The sequence below is a fragment of the Haliaeetus leucocephalus genome, unplaced genomic scaffold, assembly GCF_000737465.1.
Source record: "Haliaeetus leucocephalus isolate CR32 unplaced genomic scaffold, Haliaeetus_leucocephalus-4.0 Scaffold556, whole genome shotgun sequence".
NCBI lineage: Eukaryota > Metazoa > Chordata > Aves > Accipitriformes > Accipitridae > Haliaeetus > Haliaeetus leucocephalus.
In genome coordinates this window covers 3,036,094-3,056,850 of record NW_010972992.1, presented here as the reverse complement: position 1 = coordinate 3,056,850, position 20,757 = coordinate 3,036,094, and the positions used below count along the sequence as shown (strand labels likewise).

At 37.2% G+C, this 20,757-nt stretch overlaps 2 protein-coding genes across 2 annotated transcripts in view; one reads left to right on the top strand and one right to left on the bottom strand.

Moving 5' to 3' along the window:
- LRRC38 (leucine rich repeat containing 38) overlaps positions 1–20,757 on the bottom strand; it is a 67,940-nt gene that overhangs the window by 34,110 nt on the left and 13,073 nt on the right. The gene's annotated exons all lie outside the window — the stretch shown is intronic.
- PDPN (podoplanin) lies at positions 1,238–17,049 on the top strand. The gene is made up of 5 exons (XM_010577292.1): positions 1,238–1,307; positions 13,567–13,652; positions 14,278–14,410; positions 16,514–16,549; positions 16,934–17,049. The coding sequence occupies exons 1-5, from the start codon at positions 1,238–1,240 to the stop codon at positions 17,047–17,049; spliced, it is 441 nt and encodes a 146-aa protein (XP_010575594.1).

Sequence of the window (20,757 nt, the reverse complement as noted above, 5' to 3'; positions counted from 1 at the left end):
GCAGAAAGGAAACAAATTTATGCTTCTGCTGCTATGCTTCAGAGTCTGATGTCCTATCACTTCAGGACTTCAAGGTACAGAAACTGAGGGAGAAGGTCAAATACTTCCTCCACTCAGCTATGTGGCACACATAGTGATACAGTTAGTTCACATGTGAGCACTGATCAAAACTCACTGCATTCCTAAATAGATGTGAATCAGTAGATTACTTGTCCAAGACAAGGGAGGGTTCAGAAAAGGATTAATATAAATCATTGGTCCCCAAGTCCTGCTTCAGCCCCAGTTGCTGTCTAACCACCATTATTTGTGAGAAAAAGTATCTGTTACAGGTGTTGGTAGAGTGTTGATCTAGTCTTGCAGATGTGCCATGCAATGCTGATGCACAGAAACATATAGAAGAAAAAAGTAACTAGTCTTGTACAGACCATTGTATAGCTGTACTACTAATAGTTACATATGAAAAGCAAAAACCCTCCGTCTCTGAAGGGTGATATTAGCACACTGAAGCCAGCAAGCCTGTGGGCAGAGGTAAATGCTAGAGTAAGGCTAGGATGTCACTTGAGGACACAAGCTGAGGGAGACTTAGACATGCAGAAAAATTCAGACGGTATTTACTGCAGAATTAAATAACCCGTCCTAAAACTATTTCAGTATCCCTAAATGCACATTCACTACCACACTTGCTCAGATAAACATGGGGGCTCACTTTGAAATGAAAAAAACCCCATCAGTTCACTGCTGGAAATAACAGCAAAAATGTCCTTAGTGTTGTTCCTTAAATATTTTGTAAGGACAGTTTGCAGAAGGGAGGGAACTCCCTGAACACCTCACTCTGCCTAAATACCCTTTCCCCCTTTGCTAAATAAAAGTCTTCTGAAAGCCACAACAGCTCCTGTAACTTTAAACCTGGGCTGAGATCATAATTTTAGTACTGACCAAACAGAGTGCAGAGGGCGGGCCTGGCTCTTCTTTGAGGACCACCTTAGGCATGCTCCCACCCCTTGGCTAAACAAAGTAATGCCAACTCCGTTCAGTTTTCTTTAGCTGTATAGTTATCATCTGGGAAAACCTTCCCCCTTTAGACTGCAGCAGTTAACGGAATATTTGGAATACCAAAGTACTTTTTGCAGTGATTCCTTTCTGTGATGTCAATTCTCCCCTGCCTCTAAAAAAGTTAATCAGAATTTGAATCCATCTGGTCTCAAGATTGGAAAGCTATTCTCAAAGCAGATCAAAGATGTTTATTAAAGTTCAATTCTTCATCTTCGTTCTAGGGAGCATGCCCTTCATAGCACTTGCTGAAGAAGGTAAGAAGAAACTTCGGTTAAAATTATTTCCAGTCATTTCCTGTAATTTAACAGTTTGTGTGCTTACTCATAGGCAATATCGTTGTTCTGTCCTGCTTATAAAACTTTCTTTTGAATACTTAAGCTACTACTGGGCATCTACTATGGCTGTCATCAGGAAAGAAACACATCAAAAGTTTTCAGATGGGCTGAGTTATGCTCTATTAGAACAGAATTTTCTGTGTGTCTGTGTAAGGGAAGGAGACCGGTACAAGCAGTCAGGGAAGGCATTACATCAAGAGCCCTTGGAAATGTCTTCAGTTTCACTGTAATATATGCAAAGGCGACTGCAAGAAATAATTTAGTTGTAACTGACATTTAGGTGGTGAATCTCTCTATGAAAGTAACTTATATATCTTTCCATTCAAGTGTTTAGCTTCTGTACTTAGAAGCATTACAACAGCTTAGAATTTGAGCCTTATGCAGGGTTTTGCTAATACTAACTTAGCCATAAGCAACATATACAAGTGAAGGAAACTAAAACAGGAAGAAGTATTACCTAAGACAGATTTGAAGTGTTATGTATCTACTCAGAAAAAGTTTATTTGGCAAACTATTTCTTTTGAATTTTCTAAGAAAAACAGATTGTACACTTTTAGATAAAACAGACGTTTAAGTCTTTTTTACAGCTAAAGGAGAAGAGTCTGATTTATTAACAGTAAATCTGAATTACCCTGAGCAGTACTTGATTCCAGTAACATCACATTCAAATTCAGTCTTTCTGCATAGTATTTGACTCATTACGAATGAATTGGCCATCAGGCAATGTGCCTGATGTATGATGTACGTGCAAACAGAAAGTGTGCCTGTAGCAGTGAAATACAGCTACCGTTGCTATGGAACATGTTCCAAGTACTAGTGCTCCAAAAACAATAACCTGAAACTCAACTCACTAGTCTTCCAAAGCATAAATCTACTTGTCTGATTTGGATTTGAGGACCCTGACTGAAACATATGACCTGATTTTGGCTTGGTGACAGTCAATATCATTCTGCTGGAAATAATGGAGCTATATCAATACACAGTATGTGTGGGTGTTGGCTTGAACCTTATAATGGGAATTCCAGGTATTCTGCATGTCAGATTATGAGGCTGAAAGTTTGGAGTTACACTCCGAAATTTCACAGAAAGTCTAAAATCTACAGATATTAGGCAAGTCCCAAATACTGCTTTCTAGGTTTTCTCTGGGATATGCACTTTATGGCTTACACAGCTAGCTTACCATTAAAAAGCACCAATATTAAAAGCACCAAAGTTTAAAGACACTAAAAATGATGCAAAACCCACCACAATTTTCTAGAATTGCCTTAAGCAGTTTCTAGGATACTAGAATTACAGGAAAAAATGTCTTTTGTCTTAAGGCTTTTGGGGAATTTTTAAGCGTATTTTCTCTCAAGTCTGAAAGGAGTCATCCAGCAATGATCACATTGAAACCCTATTAGCCAGAAAAAATGTTAAAATATTTCCTGCTTGCAAGATTCTACCTCTGTTTTATTACCAGTATAGCCTGTATTGAACTCCACAGTTGGATCTAGAATATGGTTTACAGTATTTAAGGCTTTCTGTGTCTGTTCAGCTTTTATGACTTTTTCCTCACATGGGGTCAGTCATTTAGGGTAACCTCCTAAGGATACACCAGGAAAATAGACTCCAGATATAAAATAAGGAAGACCCAAATATTTAGCATGGGTATCACTGCTGTTTACTGATAACCATCAACAATTACAAGTTAGAACAGACTGAAAATGACAATGCCACATTCCGCAATCTGTGCCTGCACTGACAGTGAAGATGGAGAAGTTTTTGGGCTTGTATAATACTAGGTGGAGTGGGTATATTCAGATATCTGAACTTCTGGGGTAATTTGGCTGGAGGGTTTTAGAGAAAAAAAGTTTCCTTATCAGATTCTGACACCTCTTAAGCCTGATCAGGCCATAAATAAATCTACAGCTACCCTTTTGTTGTATTTGGGCATTCCATTTTCTGGATTGAGACTGAATCAAGAAAAGCAGGTTTGTTTCAATCAGGAAGCATATTTTCAAAATTGTTATTAATGGTTCTGAATTACTCCTTGAATTGCCAAGTAATTTGAATTCAGCTGTTGATCCTAGTGGTAAGCATAGCATTTTTCCCCTTCCAGATAGCGATCCACAAATTGAGTAGTTTCATTAGTATCTGTTGTCTTTGAGTTACTGCAACTTTACAAAAAAGCCACAGGCATGGAAACCATTTCAGGACCACTGTGAACCAGAAACATGATTGAAAAATAGCAGTTACCACTGATCCAATAACAGGACTATCAGCCAACCTATGAACAACATTTCAGTTGGAACCTCTGAATCTTAAAGGAGACGTCAGAAATGTTTAAACATTCTTTGCTCATAGAGAACATGCAAATAACATCTAACATTAGTAAGTTAAAAATGAGTGAAGATTTCTGTTAAAATTTCCTGGGTTTGTGCTACTCTTAACAGGAATATTTGGTCCCAAAGTCAGTTGCTTTCCAGACGAAAGGATAAAGGCTCCTTTAACTGGGTCACATAAAGCAAGACAAAGCTGTAAAAGCATAAAATACTATACTGATGTGGAGGAGAAGGAGAATTAACTTACTAATTCACTCTTCATATGTGAGCTTCCAAATAAAATTAATGGCAGAAATTAGCAAAAACACAGGAAGAAAACCCAGTAACAAATCTTACACCACTGTCTACTTAAAAACACATTCACACATACTCTATTTGTGTTATCCATTCATGGTTTAAATCCTGACTGAAACAGAGAGTATCTTGTCTTTCTTACAACCAAGGACAGCCTTGAGCACTATACAAGCTGATGAATATTTAGACTAAAGCATTTCCTACTCAATGATTAGCAGATACATTTTTGTCCTTCTGTGATCCTGTTAGGCATATAAAAACTCAGGCAAATCTTCACACACAGGATCAGACCAAATGAGTTGAAATGGAAGTTGGCCTAATTTTTTTCTGGGCACAGCATTAATCAAACAATTAAAAGCTCAAGCATTCAAATGAGTGCTTTATAGAGACAACACATTTCCTAATTTGAAACCTTTCCCATGGTGCAAGTATCATTGCAGAGAAGGAAGTTACTCTATTGGCTGTCACATAACATGAACAAAAATTAACATGATTGTTAAACAAGTTACCACATGTCACTTGAGCCGTATCAGCTGTCCATGTGCCTGATCTTACCTAGAGGCAAATACTAGGTTATAACTCCTTATGCAAGTCTCAAACAGGTTTATACTAGGTCATATTACTTTACATTTGTTTTGGACTAAAACTAAGCACACGGACAGGATAATTCAGATGAAAAGTGTTTATATGGTAAGAAAAGAAATTGAAGTTTACAGTCAACCATGAAAGTCTAAGAAGTTTTCTATGTTTTTCAAAATCATAAAAAAGAAAATGGACAAAGTTACAAGAAATGATTTTTTTCAAAAATATCTTGATTTACCCAAATTCTGTTGCCAGTTCAGTAGCAAAACTAAGCAACAAAGTCCAGCAACTCTAAACTTTTCTGAAAATCAAGTTCTGTAACTGCTGGTACTAAATAAAATGAACAAACAAAATGAAGAGTCACACGTGACTCCAAAAGGGAGCCAGTCTTCTACTAAATAAACATGACAAAACCTTTCACCCTGCATCTGGCTGCATCATGAATGATGAGTGCACTTGCCCGTGTGTCCCCATATATGCCTCTTGTAAACTACATTAGTGTGATATGAATGTAGCTCTACATGTCCAATACCCAAAACTTAATTACCACAAAAAGTAGAAAAACATCTTACTGGGTCTCAGTGAGTACGTCTGCAAATTAGTGAGTCTGTATTTTGCAGTGTCATAGTGAAAGACCAGCAGAGAACAGAAAAAATTTGCTTTCTCCTCTTCATTGGGAAAGCAGAAGCTTGCCCATCTGTATCTCAAAAGTTAGTTTTTGCATCTGTGTAACTGTAAAAGCAAAGGAAATAGTCATATTTAAAAGCTCACAAGTGGACCTTTCATTAGCTCAGGCTGCACGGTGAAAACTGGAAAGAGAGAGGCCAGATTCTCAGCTCCTGTAATTCAACGGTTTCCACTGAACCCATGCATTTACCCCAGATCTAGTACTTGTAAATCATCTGCAAAAATAAGCAGCTGAGAACGTAGAGAGATAAAAGAGAATTTTAATAGATAATAAAAAAAACAGCAAAGGAAGGCTAACCCACAGCATGCAGGCTGTTGGGCTCTGACAGAAGCATGCAGTGTTCCTTCCTTGCGTCATTTGAGGCAAGCCATACATGCACACCACAGACATGACTACTGTTTGCCCAGTTCTAACATATGGTCTGTCTCAGTTGCACGTTTGTTTTGTTGGTTTGTTTGCTTTTTGTCTGGATGCGGTCAGGGACTACAGGATGGAACCCAAATGCTGCCAGGTCCTACTATTTGCTGCATCCCAGATCCACGCTGCAGACAGGCAGCCTCTAAAAGGGCCTCCTGCAATTTGTGTGTGCATATCCCATACCCTCAGTTTGAAATAACGCTGCAGTAAAGCTCACATAGCTGTGTGGTGCACAACTTGCTATGCAGCATTTCAGAATAAGATGTAGGATTGGGAATATAGGTATGTTGGGATGTTCTAAAGAGAAACAAATGAGAAAAAATAAGACAGCAATTTGCTATTGATTTTCATCTCACTGTCTCAGAAGCCTGGCCAAAGACTCTCAAAGGAAATAGAAACTGTGATGCTGTGCACATTCTCATGTTGCTTTATGACTTCCTCGTGTTTTTCCATCTTTGTATTTGTTGGTTAAAAACACTACAACATCCAGCATAAATTTCATCAGGATAATCCTTTGTGAGGGCACAATTCCACTGTGTACACCATTTCGGGCAAACACGTACTCTTTTAGGAGGGCTTAAGTAGTATATGAGCTACTGATGAATTTGTAAAGGGGACACACTTAATTCCAAATGGATATTAAAATGTTTTTATGACTATGAAACCCATCCAAATATTAGCTAGCATGTTATTAGTTACTATGAAAGTCAGACTAAACATATCTGAATGGATCTTGCTTGCTGTGTGGCAATGTAAAGCAGCTAGCCAAAAATTGTGTGAACAAAATTAAAGCCTAACCAGGTTCTAGTTATAGTGTTTAGCATACATATTTCAAACAAATTAGTTAAGAAATTATGATGCAAACAGTTCTGCTGGCAGATACAAGGGGTTAGTAACCTTCATCAAGGCAGCTGTGAAAGGGCATATGGCTACAGCCTCAGAGTTTTGGGAAGGAAGTGATTCAGGGAAAAAGATTAGTTTATTACTGTATTAGAGGTCATTTCTTAATTCCTTTAATCTGCATTTACTTATCCCAATATTTGTACACAGATTGTCTGCTTTCTGCTGCACACCCCATAAAAATTGATGATCCATTACACGAAATTTTGTACTTTTGTCCTTGTCTTAGCTCCAACGCTCATTCCTTGTCAGCCATGGAGCGATAAACAGTACTGTAACACTTCAGTTTTGGGTGCCACTTACAGAATGAAGCAAAAGAGACTTACACCTTGATCCTTGATCACAACTCCAATTTGTTGCTCCAGTCAAACCCTTACTGCTCAAAGAAAACAAAGAAATTGCTAGTAAGACTGCAGTTGCCACAGGGTCATGGGGCAGCAAAGATCAGTAAGAAAGTGACTTTATCCCACATTCATGGGATAGCAACTCCAAGGTCAGTGTACTTACCAGACAAGAAATCAGAGACTGACACAGCAACATTATTAAAAGCATAAACCTTAGAAGTCTCATCACTAGTTCTGCAAGGAATATTTTAAAGGAATATCCCATAATGGAGTTAAATAGTCTTTTCCTTCTTAGTGCCCACAGCTCTGTGGCCAATTTTATCATGCATAAAGAAAGCTTAGTAAGTTACCACCTTTTCCTCTCATGCCTTTGTTTCGTAACTTTGGTTGTGGGTCGTATGCATATAGCAAGCACTTGAAGAGCAGTTTTTTTAATCTGTATCTGCCCAGTTAAAATATATTTTGTTTGCTTTCCTGTGGGTATCCTATATATGGACAATGTAGAATATTGTAACATTGAGAAGACATGTGATTTGCTTCAGAAGCAGCTGAGTGGTTCTTTGCCACTTGGCACTGCACATTTTTAACTCTGGCTTTGTTCCTTTGGCTAAGCCAGCCACAGCAATAGAAACCATCTGTAGTAGGGTGTGGTGACCAAAGGAAATGTTTCTGACAATTCAGCAAAACATTGTCATCATGAGCTACATGGAATACCTGAACAAAGTCAGTCATACTCTAAATGAGGCTGAGCTAAATCCTTCCTTGTGCATCATGACCATTTTTCAACTGGCAGATACTTTCCAAACTGCACGGTATTTTGTCATCCAGCTTCCTTCATTATATAAAGCAAAGCTGTCAGTCTTTGTATAAGGAAAGTACAGTAAGCACTTCAGGATTTAGACAGACAGTACATACTTTCTCCTGAACAACAAAAAGTCTAGACACTTACGCATATGCCAGAGCATTTCTTTATCATGGCATGATATATTACTGCAACTTCCAGAAAGAATTAACAGAAAAAGAGAAAATGCCAATGCTGTGGCCCCAAATGGGCTAAGGACACTGCAGATATCAGAATTTTGCAGGAGCCACAGGTACAAATGAGTGTTTCAGTTTTCATTAAGAAACTTCCTCACCTCTCTACAGTCTGAAAATTTCAACTGTCCAAAGGCTCAAAATCCAGAAGGCAAACCCCAGAATTCACTCTACTATAGTCTTCAAAACCTCAAATTTTCAAAGTCCAAAATATTTTGTAGCCTAGCTTTACCAGTGTTAAACCATTTCACAACAGACACCTATATGCTTTTTTTAAAACACCCCAAAATGCTTAAGCAATTATAGAAAAATAGAAAACTACTTTTAGAGAAAACTAAGCCGATGAGGTAGATTTTGGACTCGACTATGGAATACATTTAAATTGAGGATGAAGCCAAATAACAGACGAAATTGTATTTGAAAACTACGGAGCTGCTGCTGAGACATTATGTATTCAAAAGGCAGATACCTTATCAAATCACACATTTTTGTTAAACTTCCACCACCATGAATAAAAGTTTCCACTGAACTACAACTGAACTGATTCCAGTAATGAGATACGGACTTTAAGACTCATTTTGCTCACAATCAAATTAAGGTCTGTGAGCAAAGAATGCTTCCTCAGGGAATTTCTGTATCAGGACATAAATGCTGAGTAAAATATGCCCAAAACAGGATGACCAACACACACATACATACACAGCCCTTCAAACACCACCACCTGGTCTGTAACAGTTCAGGAAGCAGATACTGAAAAACATCAGTCAGCTCTAGATAGGTAGCTCAGTATTACCCCAAGCAATCGGTCTCACTGAATTCTGTCCCTTGCTTTTCTAGAGAAGCATTCCACAAAGCACCTATCTAGCACAGCTGGACAGGATAAAATATACTATCAGTAAGATACAGATAAAAATAAACTTGAATTTTAAGAGCCAAGCTTTTGTTTGACACTTAACCTGCTGGTTAATTTTTTTAGCTGTTATAAGTAACTGAAGCTGCCTTTTTTTTAAATAGGAGCAAAGGGGCAATGACCAATAAAGATTATTTCAGCTCTTGCTAAGAGGGAATCCTTTAGGGTTAGCAATTTTTACCTACTGGTCTCTTATCACAGAGATGGAAAGTCATTCTATTTGAGGGCTTCCTATTTCAAGGACTAAGCTAAAATACAGGCTTAAAACTGTCTTTGCCCACTGGTGTCTGGGTTTATTCAGACCGCTGGGAAAGAAACAAGATCCGACAACATTTTTCATCTTCAAAAGTATCTTTGTTGGTTTTGGAAATACCTGAAAGAAATGCTAATGAACAACAGTTTTACAACTCATTCTCCATTCCAACACAACCACGGTGCTTTGAAAGCAACCCTCAGAAGTTTTTCTAGTAAACTGTTGCTCCATGCATAACAATGACTAGTGAGCTCATCTTCCCCTAAGTGGGTCATGGGATGCTTAACCATGGGATGCTTTCAAAGCAGTATTAAACTTTTAAAGACATCAAATTTTCTCCTGGTGTGAGAAGTTGCAGTCTTATAGCAGCTGGGGACTTTGAACTGAAACGCACCCAGCTGGAACTTTGGCAGAAAGAAATGCAATGATTAATTCACATCTGCAGCAATGTATAGCTGTGAACAGAAGAGGCCATAGTGCTAGTTGGAGACAATCACAGCACTATGAGGCACTGTTTTTATTTACAGCCTCCTCTAAGATAATATTAAGAACATAAGCAGAGGCACTACTTAACCCTATGGCTCTTGCTACGTTTGGCCCCCATCAGATGAAACCAACAAATGACTAAAGCACATATACCCTTACATCCCATTTACATTCTCTTTGATGTCAGTGGTATATATGCCTTGTACTGGGTACAGGGAAAGAAGTTTCAAGACCAATAGTTTTTCTCAATTTCATTTAAATATTTTTTACTTTATTATGACTTTCTCTGACATAGAGCTGTCTAGTATCAGATATTCCTTCCTACAAATGCAATATGCTGATAACAAATCACCTCCTAATCTTTCTTTTGCTAATAGTTCAGTAGTGTCTGCTTAAGTACCACCCACACCACCTCCAGTGTCTGTCCCACAAAAACAAACCTGGAAATGTAGTCCAGGCACTATTCTCCAACAAATACAGGACCTCAGCTTGAATGCAGTATTATGCAGATTGGATAGGGCAGAATAAGACCTTCACACTGATAGAAATCAGTTCTACCTGTGAGCTTTAGGAAGTTAACAGGGGAGCCATATTATTCTAGTTTCCCTTTACAATTACGGAAAGGCAGCACTACCAAGGACAACCCAAATCTCAGGTAAGCTGCATTACCTTCTAGAAGTATTTATCTTTCCCTACAGACCATAAAAGAAGATAAGGGCAAGCAGACACCTTATTTAGGCATCTCTATTAAGAAACTAAAATTAGGCAAGATTAATCTGGGCCACCTCCTTTTGTCAATCACTGTACACAGAGGCCAAATGCACTGAAATAGATTTTCTACATGTCACTCATTGCCAAGAATCTGCAATAACTTTATCACACAAAGAATAATTATTTCATGTTTCTTTGTGACATTCAGTAATTCTCTACATCTTTGTTCTGTGACACTGTTTCCTTTACCTGCCTTCACTGTCAAGTAATTCTTCAGGGCTGAAAGCTACTGCCATGCCAAGACTATAAGTAGCTTCTCTGAATAAGCTGCTTGTTGTTAACATAAAAAAAAACCAAACCCAACTTATTTCACTTTCTACTTGGGGTTTTTCCTCTGGTAGTTGGTTTTCTCCATCTGTGCTTATTTTGCAACTAGTGAATAAAGGATGTTTTTTCAGTTCCATCTGGGGTTATGAGGTACACTGGTCCATCCACAATTCATGTTGTTGAGCTCTATTGCTATTTCTTTCTTTACACTTAATATTTACATTGCAAAGTCCCAATATTGTACTTTAAAGACATTAATTTATAAGCAAAAAAATAAGTATTATAAAGTCATGCCATATCTTAAAATGCCCTGATATTTAGAAAGTGGCTAAATCAAGACACCTTGAGTGATGTCAAGCTCCTTTTATGCTATCTCAGCAGAAAATTTTCAAGGCTGCTTACCTGGAGTATTTCAATCAAAAATGACCAAAACTTTATTTTTACCATCTAACTTAGAAATATGATTTACCCTGGCCTGTTCTAGTCTTTCCATGGATTATAAGGTGACTGGCTGGCTTAATTAGCCACTATATTAGGGAGCACGTTGGCATAACATGAATATACTTTTTTCATCTGTTAGTGCCTAAAGTACTACTTGCACACCCTTTTGGCTCTTAAATAGAAAGTGTATCTGTATTCAGGCTTATAAAGGTATAAAAATATAAAATTCTATTTACTTGAGTAAACATGGAATTAGAAATCTAAGTTTAGATCAGTGTTTATTCTCTTGGCGATGGGACAAAGCTCTCAGTCTTGCATTGCTAGAGATGGATGAAAAATTCTTACTTTGGTTCTAAAATGAGTTTTGGGAACAAGGAAAAATATTTGCAAGTTTCCAGTAGAATTCAGATGAGAGTTTCAAGCAAAAAACAGAGATTATTTTTTTCTAATATCAAATAATTCATCCCCCGTATGAAAAATTTCCTTTGAAGTGCCAGTGCTTTTTTTTTTTCCCCTACTCATTTCAAAATGAAATATTGGCTTTTTCATTTGAAATAACATTTTTCTTTTAAAAAGAGGCAGATGAAAAAGGAACAAAAGTTAAACGGAACTCAGAGTTAAAGAAAAGTAATTTCCAAGTGATATATGCACAGCTGATCCAAAGTGATTCTATCCTTTTTCCGATTTTGACTGATATCGAGCAAAATGCCCATTCTTTCTAATTTCAGTCACAGAACAAAAATTCTGTTTACTTGCCTCTATATCATATACAACACAAGTAGGGTGCATTTAGGAGTATTAAAGTCTCTCATAAGAAATAGTCTTACTATTTGGAACTAGTCTAACAATTCAGAAATAGGCTAACTTCAAATGCAGAGGAGATGAGAATGTTTTTAGGTCACTAAATAAAACTAGATGAAATTAGTAGAAACGGTGTTAAGATTTAATAAAACAGGTCATGAATATTTCTCTTACATAAAATATTCAAATGGTACAATAAATCCCTGATTTTAAATAACTCATGTGAATAGCTGTCCTCCTCCCTGAAGAGATCACTACACAGCACTACCAATCTACTACTTACTATTTACCAAATTACAGAGGTATGAAACTATCTTGCAAAGGAATAAAGGATTAGGTATTCTTTGTTCATAATTAACCTATTAGCAGCTGACAGTTGTTACCTTACGTACATCATAGGCAAATTATGTGTGAGCATCCAGTGTTTTCTCCAACCCCCCTAAAAATTCTCTGCTTTTTAAAGAGAATGAACATGGCTCTCATTCACAAAACCTTCAGCTATTTTTGCAATATTTCCTAGCAATAACTCAGTATTATGCTGAAAAAGTATAAATTGGATTTGAAAACGTTTGGACAAAATTTTGCTCTGATTGCTGAAATAAAAGTTAGATGCAGGAAAGAGTTTTTCAGAAGTTTGGGGTTTTTGCCTGAAGTTTTTGCTCAGGACAATGTCTATTATTAGCTCTTTGCTAAAACACTGGTATCTGGAATGAGCAGAACTCTTATGCCGCAGGCAACAGCATAACAAGCAGCCTCACCTAGCTTTATAATCATGGTGAATTAGAAACTCCCAAGAGATATCACACTACATTAACATCATACTGTGTATGGTCATAGTTTTATGAATCACAAGAAACTTAATCAATGATACTTATGTTTTCGACATTTTCTTGATACTGCCAGCTATCTTCACATATCCATATCTGTCACATTCTACCTTGCTCCATCTCATTTTTCCTACTGATGAAGCGTGGCTGTATTTGTAAAGAAAGAGCATTGTGCAGGCCAAAATTTAAATATCAGTTACACGAAAGAGCACAGATGACATATATAGGTCTAGAATAAAAAGGAAGACCTTACATTGTTACCTAAAAAATTGAAATTATGGCAAGTAAGGTTTGCAACTTTAGAAAAATCTCTGAATAGATTTGTGTAGGAATATTTTCTAAACTATAGCTACACCCATAAGCATTAATGATAGTTCTAAAAAAAAAGGTTGCACCTGGGACTGAGCTGAAAGATGGGAGAAAGCTCTTACTATTTTAGAAAATGGAAGATGTTTGAAGTAATTTATCCCAATACAGAAGGTAATGCTTAACTTGAAATCTGGAGTGGTCACATCCAGCCAGGGAGGGAGGGGGGAATCTTTTCTTAAAATAATAATAATAAAAAAGAAATCTTTTCTTGGACAAAGTATTTAGTAACCAATAGGTTTCAAGGTTGTGCCAGGGCTAAGTGATGTGTACTTAAGCTCTTTGTCCTACAGCTTTGTGCAAGAGTATAGCAGAATTCAAAGTTAATCCAAATAATTTTGCAAACATAAGTGTGCAGGGGCAGAGAGATGGAACACTACATAGATCTCATGTTTAAAAAAATTTACATGTCAAAGTAGCCAGAACATGTGACTACAAAGTAAAATCTTAACTCATTTTCTAAAATTTTATTCAGCAAGCTCAGTTCTAGAAGGAGAAGAAAGTACAACAATTGATTTCAGAGACAGAAATGATACAGAATTTGAAGAATTACCAACCCTGGTGAGTATCATTCTAAATAAAGGTTCCTTTAGGTTACCCTGTTTTCATATTCCTGGTATTGTCTTGTGGCTTAGATTTTGAATAATCATTATAAAGAATAACCTTGAGTTCTAACATAAAAAAATCTAACGCCAATGCTTTTGCTTTGCAAGCAATCAGGTTGAAGGTGACAAAGTTGAAAACTTTTTGGCAGTTCTTATGTGCTGCAAAAAGCATTGGTAACCTGCTTATTCACTGCCATTTGCCTCTTCTAATTCAGTATCTCTCCACTAGCTTCAGTGAAACCTAACTGACAAACTAGTGTAAAAAAAAACCCAAACCCCAAAAACCACCCCACAATGAAAAGAGGCAGGTCTGCAATATTCTGCAGTTCTCTCCTACACCTTTTGTAGTCCTACTGAGAGGTTATCTGATCTAGAAAGCCTCTAGCTGGGCATACAAATCAGCTTACTACTACGTTTGGTTTTCTTTTTTGTCACTGTACACAAGTCAAAGATGACGAGCAATAGCTTAAAAGCATCCACAGGGCACCTGACAGATCAAGAAATTTAAATGCTTATTTCATACACATAGACTGAGTGTACTGAGGTTTTCTTTTCCCTCTTTTTCCTGCCAATTCTTGTAGTTGCCCACAAGACTACACAATGTAACAAATCTCTTGCAGTTTGGACAACTGATGACCACACAAAGTGCATTTGCCCCAGCTGAAGACAGTGATAATTCTACTGGTTACGAAGTTAACACAGAAAGTGTTGATGGTAAAAAATATTTAATTTCTATTTTATTATATCAAAGTTCTATTGTCATCTACTAAACAATATCTGGAAAATTCAAATACCAAGTTTAAGGTGCTGCCAAAGGTAGCATTGCTGATTTTGGAAAGGGAAAAGTAAGATTTCTAAAATTACTCCTTAATAATCACTCTGCATCCTAACTTCATAACAGCTGCGCGCTGACAAAAGGAATGAGTTGCTATACGATCTTGTTCACAAGTGCACTGCCAGTTCTACCCCAAGGCAGGCAATAACTCTCTGAAGCCTTCACTTTCTTTTCAGATTAGTATGAAAATCAAACAGCTCTCCAGAAAAAGAATTTTTTTTTTTCTGGACCAACTCAAAGGTCATCAAATACAGAAAACATAACTGTTACAACCTGGCTGCCCTCTTGATTTTTGCCGAGTTGTCCGCCTTTGTTTCCCTGGAGGGACACAAATTACTGTCATGCACATACAAAGCAAATTACACCCATATTCATACAGTAGTCAATGAGCAACAGATTAGTACAAAAGGTTGATAAAGTGCATTCTGACCTGTTTACCCTATGCCTGCTTAGCTGTCTTCCAGAGAGCTTGCTGAGTACCTATGCTTTTGTGTCTGATTGTGTACATAAGAATGTATGGGCACAAATAAACGGGCACATACTCTATGTGGCTTTTGGACCAGGATTGCTCTTAGCTGTTCAGTCTTGTGCATACCAGTAAAAAGTAAGAGAACACGAGCATTGTACTTTCTGCTCTGATATTCCAGTCCTGTTACAGTGTCAATGACTGGTCATAAGTTTAACAAATCTCACTTTAAAATGGTCAGATGAGCCATTATGAGAAAAAAGGTCTTTTTGTTTCCAGACCAACTTTTTGCTAACTAAATGCAAATTTCGTGTCTAAATAAATGAAGAATTGTTTCTCCAATTTATGCGAACAGTAGTAGCTGTTGCCAACAGATGCTCAGAATGTACTTTACCTGAAGTACAAACTCAAAACTTAGACCACAAATATTGGAAGTCTGTGAGGCTCACAAATATGTCAGATTCACCTGTCAGAATACATTAGTGATAAACTTAATTCACATGAATGACAGTCTGTCAATCACATTTCAAGTCAGTTTGTTTTTAGCATATAGGTTTTGCTTTGAAACAGATAGTCAAATCAAATCCTGTGGCAGTTGTATTTCTACAAAGTCCTGTAGTATGTATATTATTTACTACCTCTCCCCTAAGTAGCCTAAGCCAATTACCTCTAGACAACAGCTATGAGCAAACACTTGCTTTGGCTAGCTTCTTTCTGAAGCTTCCGTGTTCTACAGCAGTTTCATATCCCTCAATAAATCAGACACATTTGTTTAAAAATTGTATGTGCTTTTACCTGCTTTTCCCAGCCTGCTTGTCTCTGCTAAGAGTGCAGATCTCTTGCCTTGGCTTACCATTAAATAATAGAAGCAGCATTCAGCAGATTTTAATTTTAGATAGAGTTTTCAGACTTCTCCTAAAGGATATGGTAAACATTCAGAATGACATACTTCTAATGAATTAAAAATAGCATTTGTGTTTCATCTCCTTCTGATGGGGACTCAGCCACAAATTCAATTCCAGAAATAGAGAAGTGTACTAAACAGATTTTGTACAATCTTACACCCCCCCCCCCCCCCCCAGGAATTTAAGGAACTTTTAAACTGACAAAAAGCCTTTATAAATAGAAAAATAGTTCAGCAGATACACTGAGAGCAGGGCAAAATTTTATCAGCATAAATCACTCAGACAACTAAAATCTGATTTCTGTCTTAATTATTATTTTTTTATACCAAGTATATCCTTATTGATCTTAACTAGATCACACTTAAGTTTCACTAGTATATATCAGATGACAGTCCCTTAGATTTTGATTTCTATTACTTTAGAGAGCTCTTTGCACTCATTCTCTCAAGCTTTTCATTTGCTCATTCCCTATCAAAAGAACAACCTATTACACAGCCCTCAAACCATTGTGATATAGTTGATAAAAGTTTTCCTTGGATATGGCATTATAAATTGGGATGCAAAACTCTGTACAGAGTAATTAAGTAATTATTCTCTTTCTGGCTTTACAGGTGGACTGAGTGGGGAACCAGAGAAAACTGAAAAAGGTATTAAATAGAAGAAATGCTTGTAGAGACAAGGGAGAACTTAACTGCCAGGCAATACCCTTCTAGAAGCCACTAGCTATGCCCATGCTATTCTTAAAGTTTCAGGAGCCACAACATGCTCCCTGGTCTGCCTTCTCTGGTTCACCTGATTACCGTGTCCATAGCCACATCTATATGGAGCCCTCCAGCCCAAAGGCACATCTGCAGGCCTGCAGGCTACAAATAAGCCTGCTGAACTTACCAAACCTGCTTCAGAGTTCACAAGATATAAGGAAATTTTCCCCAAGGAATGGGATGCAGCAGAACAGTGTCAGTTCTACCAGTAGCCTCTTATCAATGGTCTCCATGAGAAACATGCTAACACTCCCCAACTTCCTCTTTCAGGTGGTCTAGAAACAATTGCACTGGTTGGAATAATTATTGGAATCATAGTTGCAGTTGGAATCCTTGCAGGAATAATAATCGCTGTTGTAAGGAAGATGTCAGGCAGGTACTCGTAAGTAAATCGCTAATCAGGCTTTTTAAACAAGCATTATCCTCTGAGCAAGGTCACAGGAATCATTTTGGAAATTTCTAATGCTTCTATTTTGACAAAATAACCTATTTTCATGTTATACGGTGCCTATCAATTCAGCAAGAGCTACCAATGTAATGTGGGTGATCTAAACCCCCTCATGTGCTTCAGAAAAATTTGCCAGATACTGCATGCATGCTGTCACAGTACTTGTCAGGTGCATGGGGTTTTAATTACTCTACTGCACACAGGTAAAATTCACTATGAAGTATTATGGGACCAACTTCTGGAAGTGCTGGGTAACATGTGAACGCTGACAAATGACCTTTATCTTATTACTCTGGACATTTTTGGAAGCTGTTTTGGTACCATCAGGATTCACTGGTGCCACGCAAATCTAAAATGCTTTAAAACCTCCCAAGTAATAAGAAAACCACACTATATTTAAGAAATACGATTCACACAGCATTAGGAGAAAGCAAAATATGAACTGGGAAGAGAAATAAAGCAGTGACAGGAAAGACAAGGAGAGGGAGGAAAAGATCATGTAACTAACATTTGGGTAACTATGAACTACAATAAAATGTCTGTGGTTTTTTTTATAGGCCCTGAAAACAGTTGAAGCAAGCAGCCATGCCATTCTATGCCAGAAGATACAAGTGCTTCTTATTTTATAAGAACTAAAGACTATTCCTGTATTGGTGTGAGAAGATGATCCATGGAAAATATGGTCAAAGAATTCCAGATCTATGGGGATCCCACACAACTCTAAGGACTCCCTCCCCCACCCCCCCAACTACAGAGTACAGAACATTTAATAGGATTTTTACTAGCCAGGAGTTTACTAGAAGAAAGAAAAAGATTACACAGTGAGAAAAAAACCAGCAGCAATGAGATTTACATCTGAAATGCGATTTGCAGGTAATATTTTTAAGTGCTACCAAAGATTATTTCACACTGCATTTTATGCATTTCTTTAAAAAACACATCCAGAATCTCTTAAGTGTTTTTGGCTTATTAAGTGCTTGTGGCATGTTTATCTACCAAATGATGTATCAAAATGGAAAAATTTGCTTCAGAGAACCGATTATTTACAAATTTAGAAAATACTAGATATTGGAAGCTAAAATCTTTCCACTATTGATACAGATTTGCTGCTCTTGATGCTTATGTTATTATGTGACAAAATATGGTAGGCCCAGCTGGAACTGACCTACCAACTCAAAGCTTGCTCATCTGACTGTTGCACCAGCAATTTCCTGTCTTCTCTTGTTGCAGAGACATGCAGGGATTGAAATACACATCCTGAATTAAAGGGTGCTTGGAAAATACCCAATTTTGATGGGTCACTTTAACCAGTTACTCAGCATGCTTTAGAGGCAACATGTAGAAGCTTTTGAATTAGTGTATACAATTTTTTTACTTTTTAACTGTCTCATTTCTAACTGTATAGTTGGCTTGTTTGATAACATGTGTGCAACACTAGATCAGAATATGTTAATGAGGTATAAAGCACCTTTGGAGTCTACAGCTTTTCTGTGGCATATTTAGTGCAGCAGTACCTGAACGCACAGAGTTCAGAGCAAAGGCTTTGTATGTCAAGTGGCTGCAATGCATCGTGTTTTCTAACCTTTAAGTCACTTAAATGTTTGGTGTAAAAATCATGATAATCCATATGGTCAATAATTGCTAAATATGTCAACTTATCTAGACTTACTTTTCTGTTTCTTTCATGTGCCATTAACTATCATATCAATCTGAGCTTTGGAAATAAAAATTATAATGTAAATTGTCTTATTTTACAATAATTGTTCTTTATTTTCTTTAAAAAAACCCACCCTATAACATGTTTTAAACTTTCCTCAATTTTCCTAAATTACTTTGCTACTTGCCTTGTCAGTGCAGTGTCTACAGCCAACTCATTTGACACTGATAAGTGAAACCATCATCAAAATTAAACATGTAAACACGCAGAGCATGTGCATCCCAGAATTTGTCCACAGTAGTACAATACCATGGAATAATACATTCATGTGTCACCTCCAGCATAATCTCATTTGGTTTATTTCTGTTTACACTCAAAAGCTGCATAAAACTAAAGGGAAGAATTAATGATACCACTGTCCAAAGTCACATATGCACTATATAAAAATCTGTAACAAGATTAAGCCTAGTGTGTATCTTAAGTCAGTTCTTTACTAGAGCTAAGTTGGTATTGGACATTTTTAAAGTACAAAATCCAAGGCCCAACAGTGGGCTTGAAGTAGGCTGCAAAGTTTTTACTACCTTTATTAAAGCCATGGGACCTCAATTTAACTTATTTTTTTAAAGGCATCTTTATTTAACTTAAGTGTCAGTAAATTTTTTTTACCTATGACTCATTGTATTCTGCAGCATTACTCTTGTAACAAAGTCATGCAGTTAGGGTAAACTTTCATTTCTGAAAGTTTTGGTATATTAAATCATTTATCTTTCAAGAAAGCAAGTCTGCAGTCTCTTACTGATAAGCACATAAAGTCCCATCCCTGAAATACAATTCACACACACCTTAATACACTCCCCAATCCCTCTGACTCAGTTCAAGTGAAGGTATTTATCTTGGCAAGAAAGAGTTTAACTTTTTGCACAAGCATCCTTTGCCCCTGTACTTTTCAGTTACAGTACTTAAAGGGGGCCAGATGACTTCAGGTATTTTGTTTCTAAGTGTCCATACATCCCACTTGTTTTTGAAGAATTATTACTAAGTTTCATGCATGACTGTTCTATTTGCTTGTGTGACTTATATGAATTAGCTAAAAATGCATGTAAAAATCACATGGAAGCAGGAAGATTACAGCTTTTTCTTATTGTGGCAACGTAAAAGAATAGTAATTTGTTACTCTAGATGTAACAATTTCTTGTCTGTATTGGAAAATACCCTGTAAGATGCACTTGATGTCTGACCAAATGCATGCCATATGGAATTATGAATTATTCAGCCATTGTAGGGAATAGCACAGATGTCACCAGTTTCTTCTGCACCAGCTCAGTTGCTGCTAACTTGCAAATACCACAAAATGAGAACACTGTTCTTACGCCTGTTCTGAATATTGATTAAACCAGAAGTAGCAAGACCCCATTTGAAAAATGTGTAGCATTAGAGCAGACAGCCTTTTTAGCAAGTTCTGATTTTTCCTAGATCATGTAGAGGACACCAGCTGAACAGCCTGCATTCTGCTAAAGTAAACTGTGCTCTGCTCCTACTCCAGAATCTTTCACTAAGAGCCATTTTAACTTCATATACCAGCTATCTAAGTTTTCTGGTCTTAACTGTGCCCTTACATTCTGCCCTCTAGTTTAAAGAGGGTTTCATTAATCTTAGGTGAAATTGACCCCTAACCAAATGGCCCATGGTCCCCCAAAACAATGTGGGGGGCCTTCTAGCACTGCAGACTCAGTATTAAGTATTGTGCTGTACTAAATCTGAACCTGCAAAAATGCGAAGACATTAATTTCCTTCTGATTATCAGCTGGAGTACAGGATACTCAGTATATGGCTAAAGAAAGCAAGGGCTCTGAAGAATGAGAACTCCATTAGTCTGTCAACATGAGGAAACAGCAACTGCTGCTACAGTGATACATTTAATATTCTGATGATTCATACCACCTTGCTGCAAGTGTAGAACATTCCATTCAGCATCAAGCAAATCTCAAG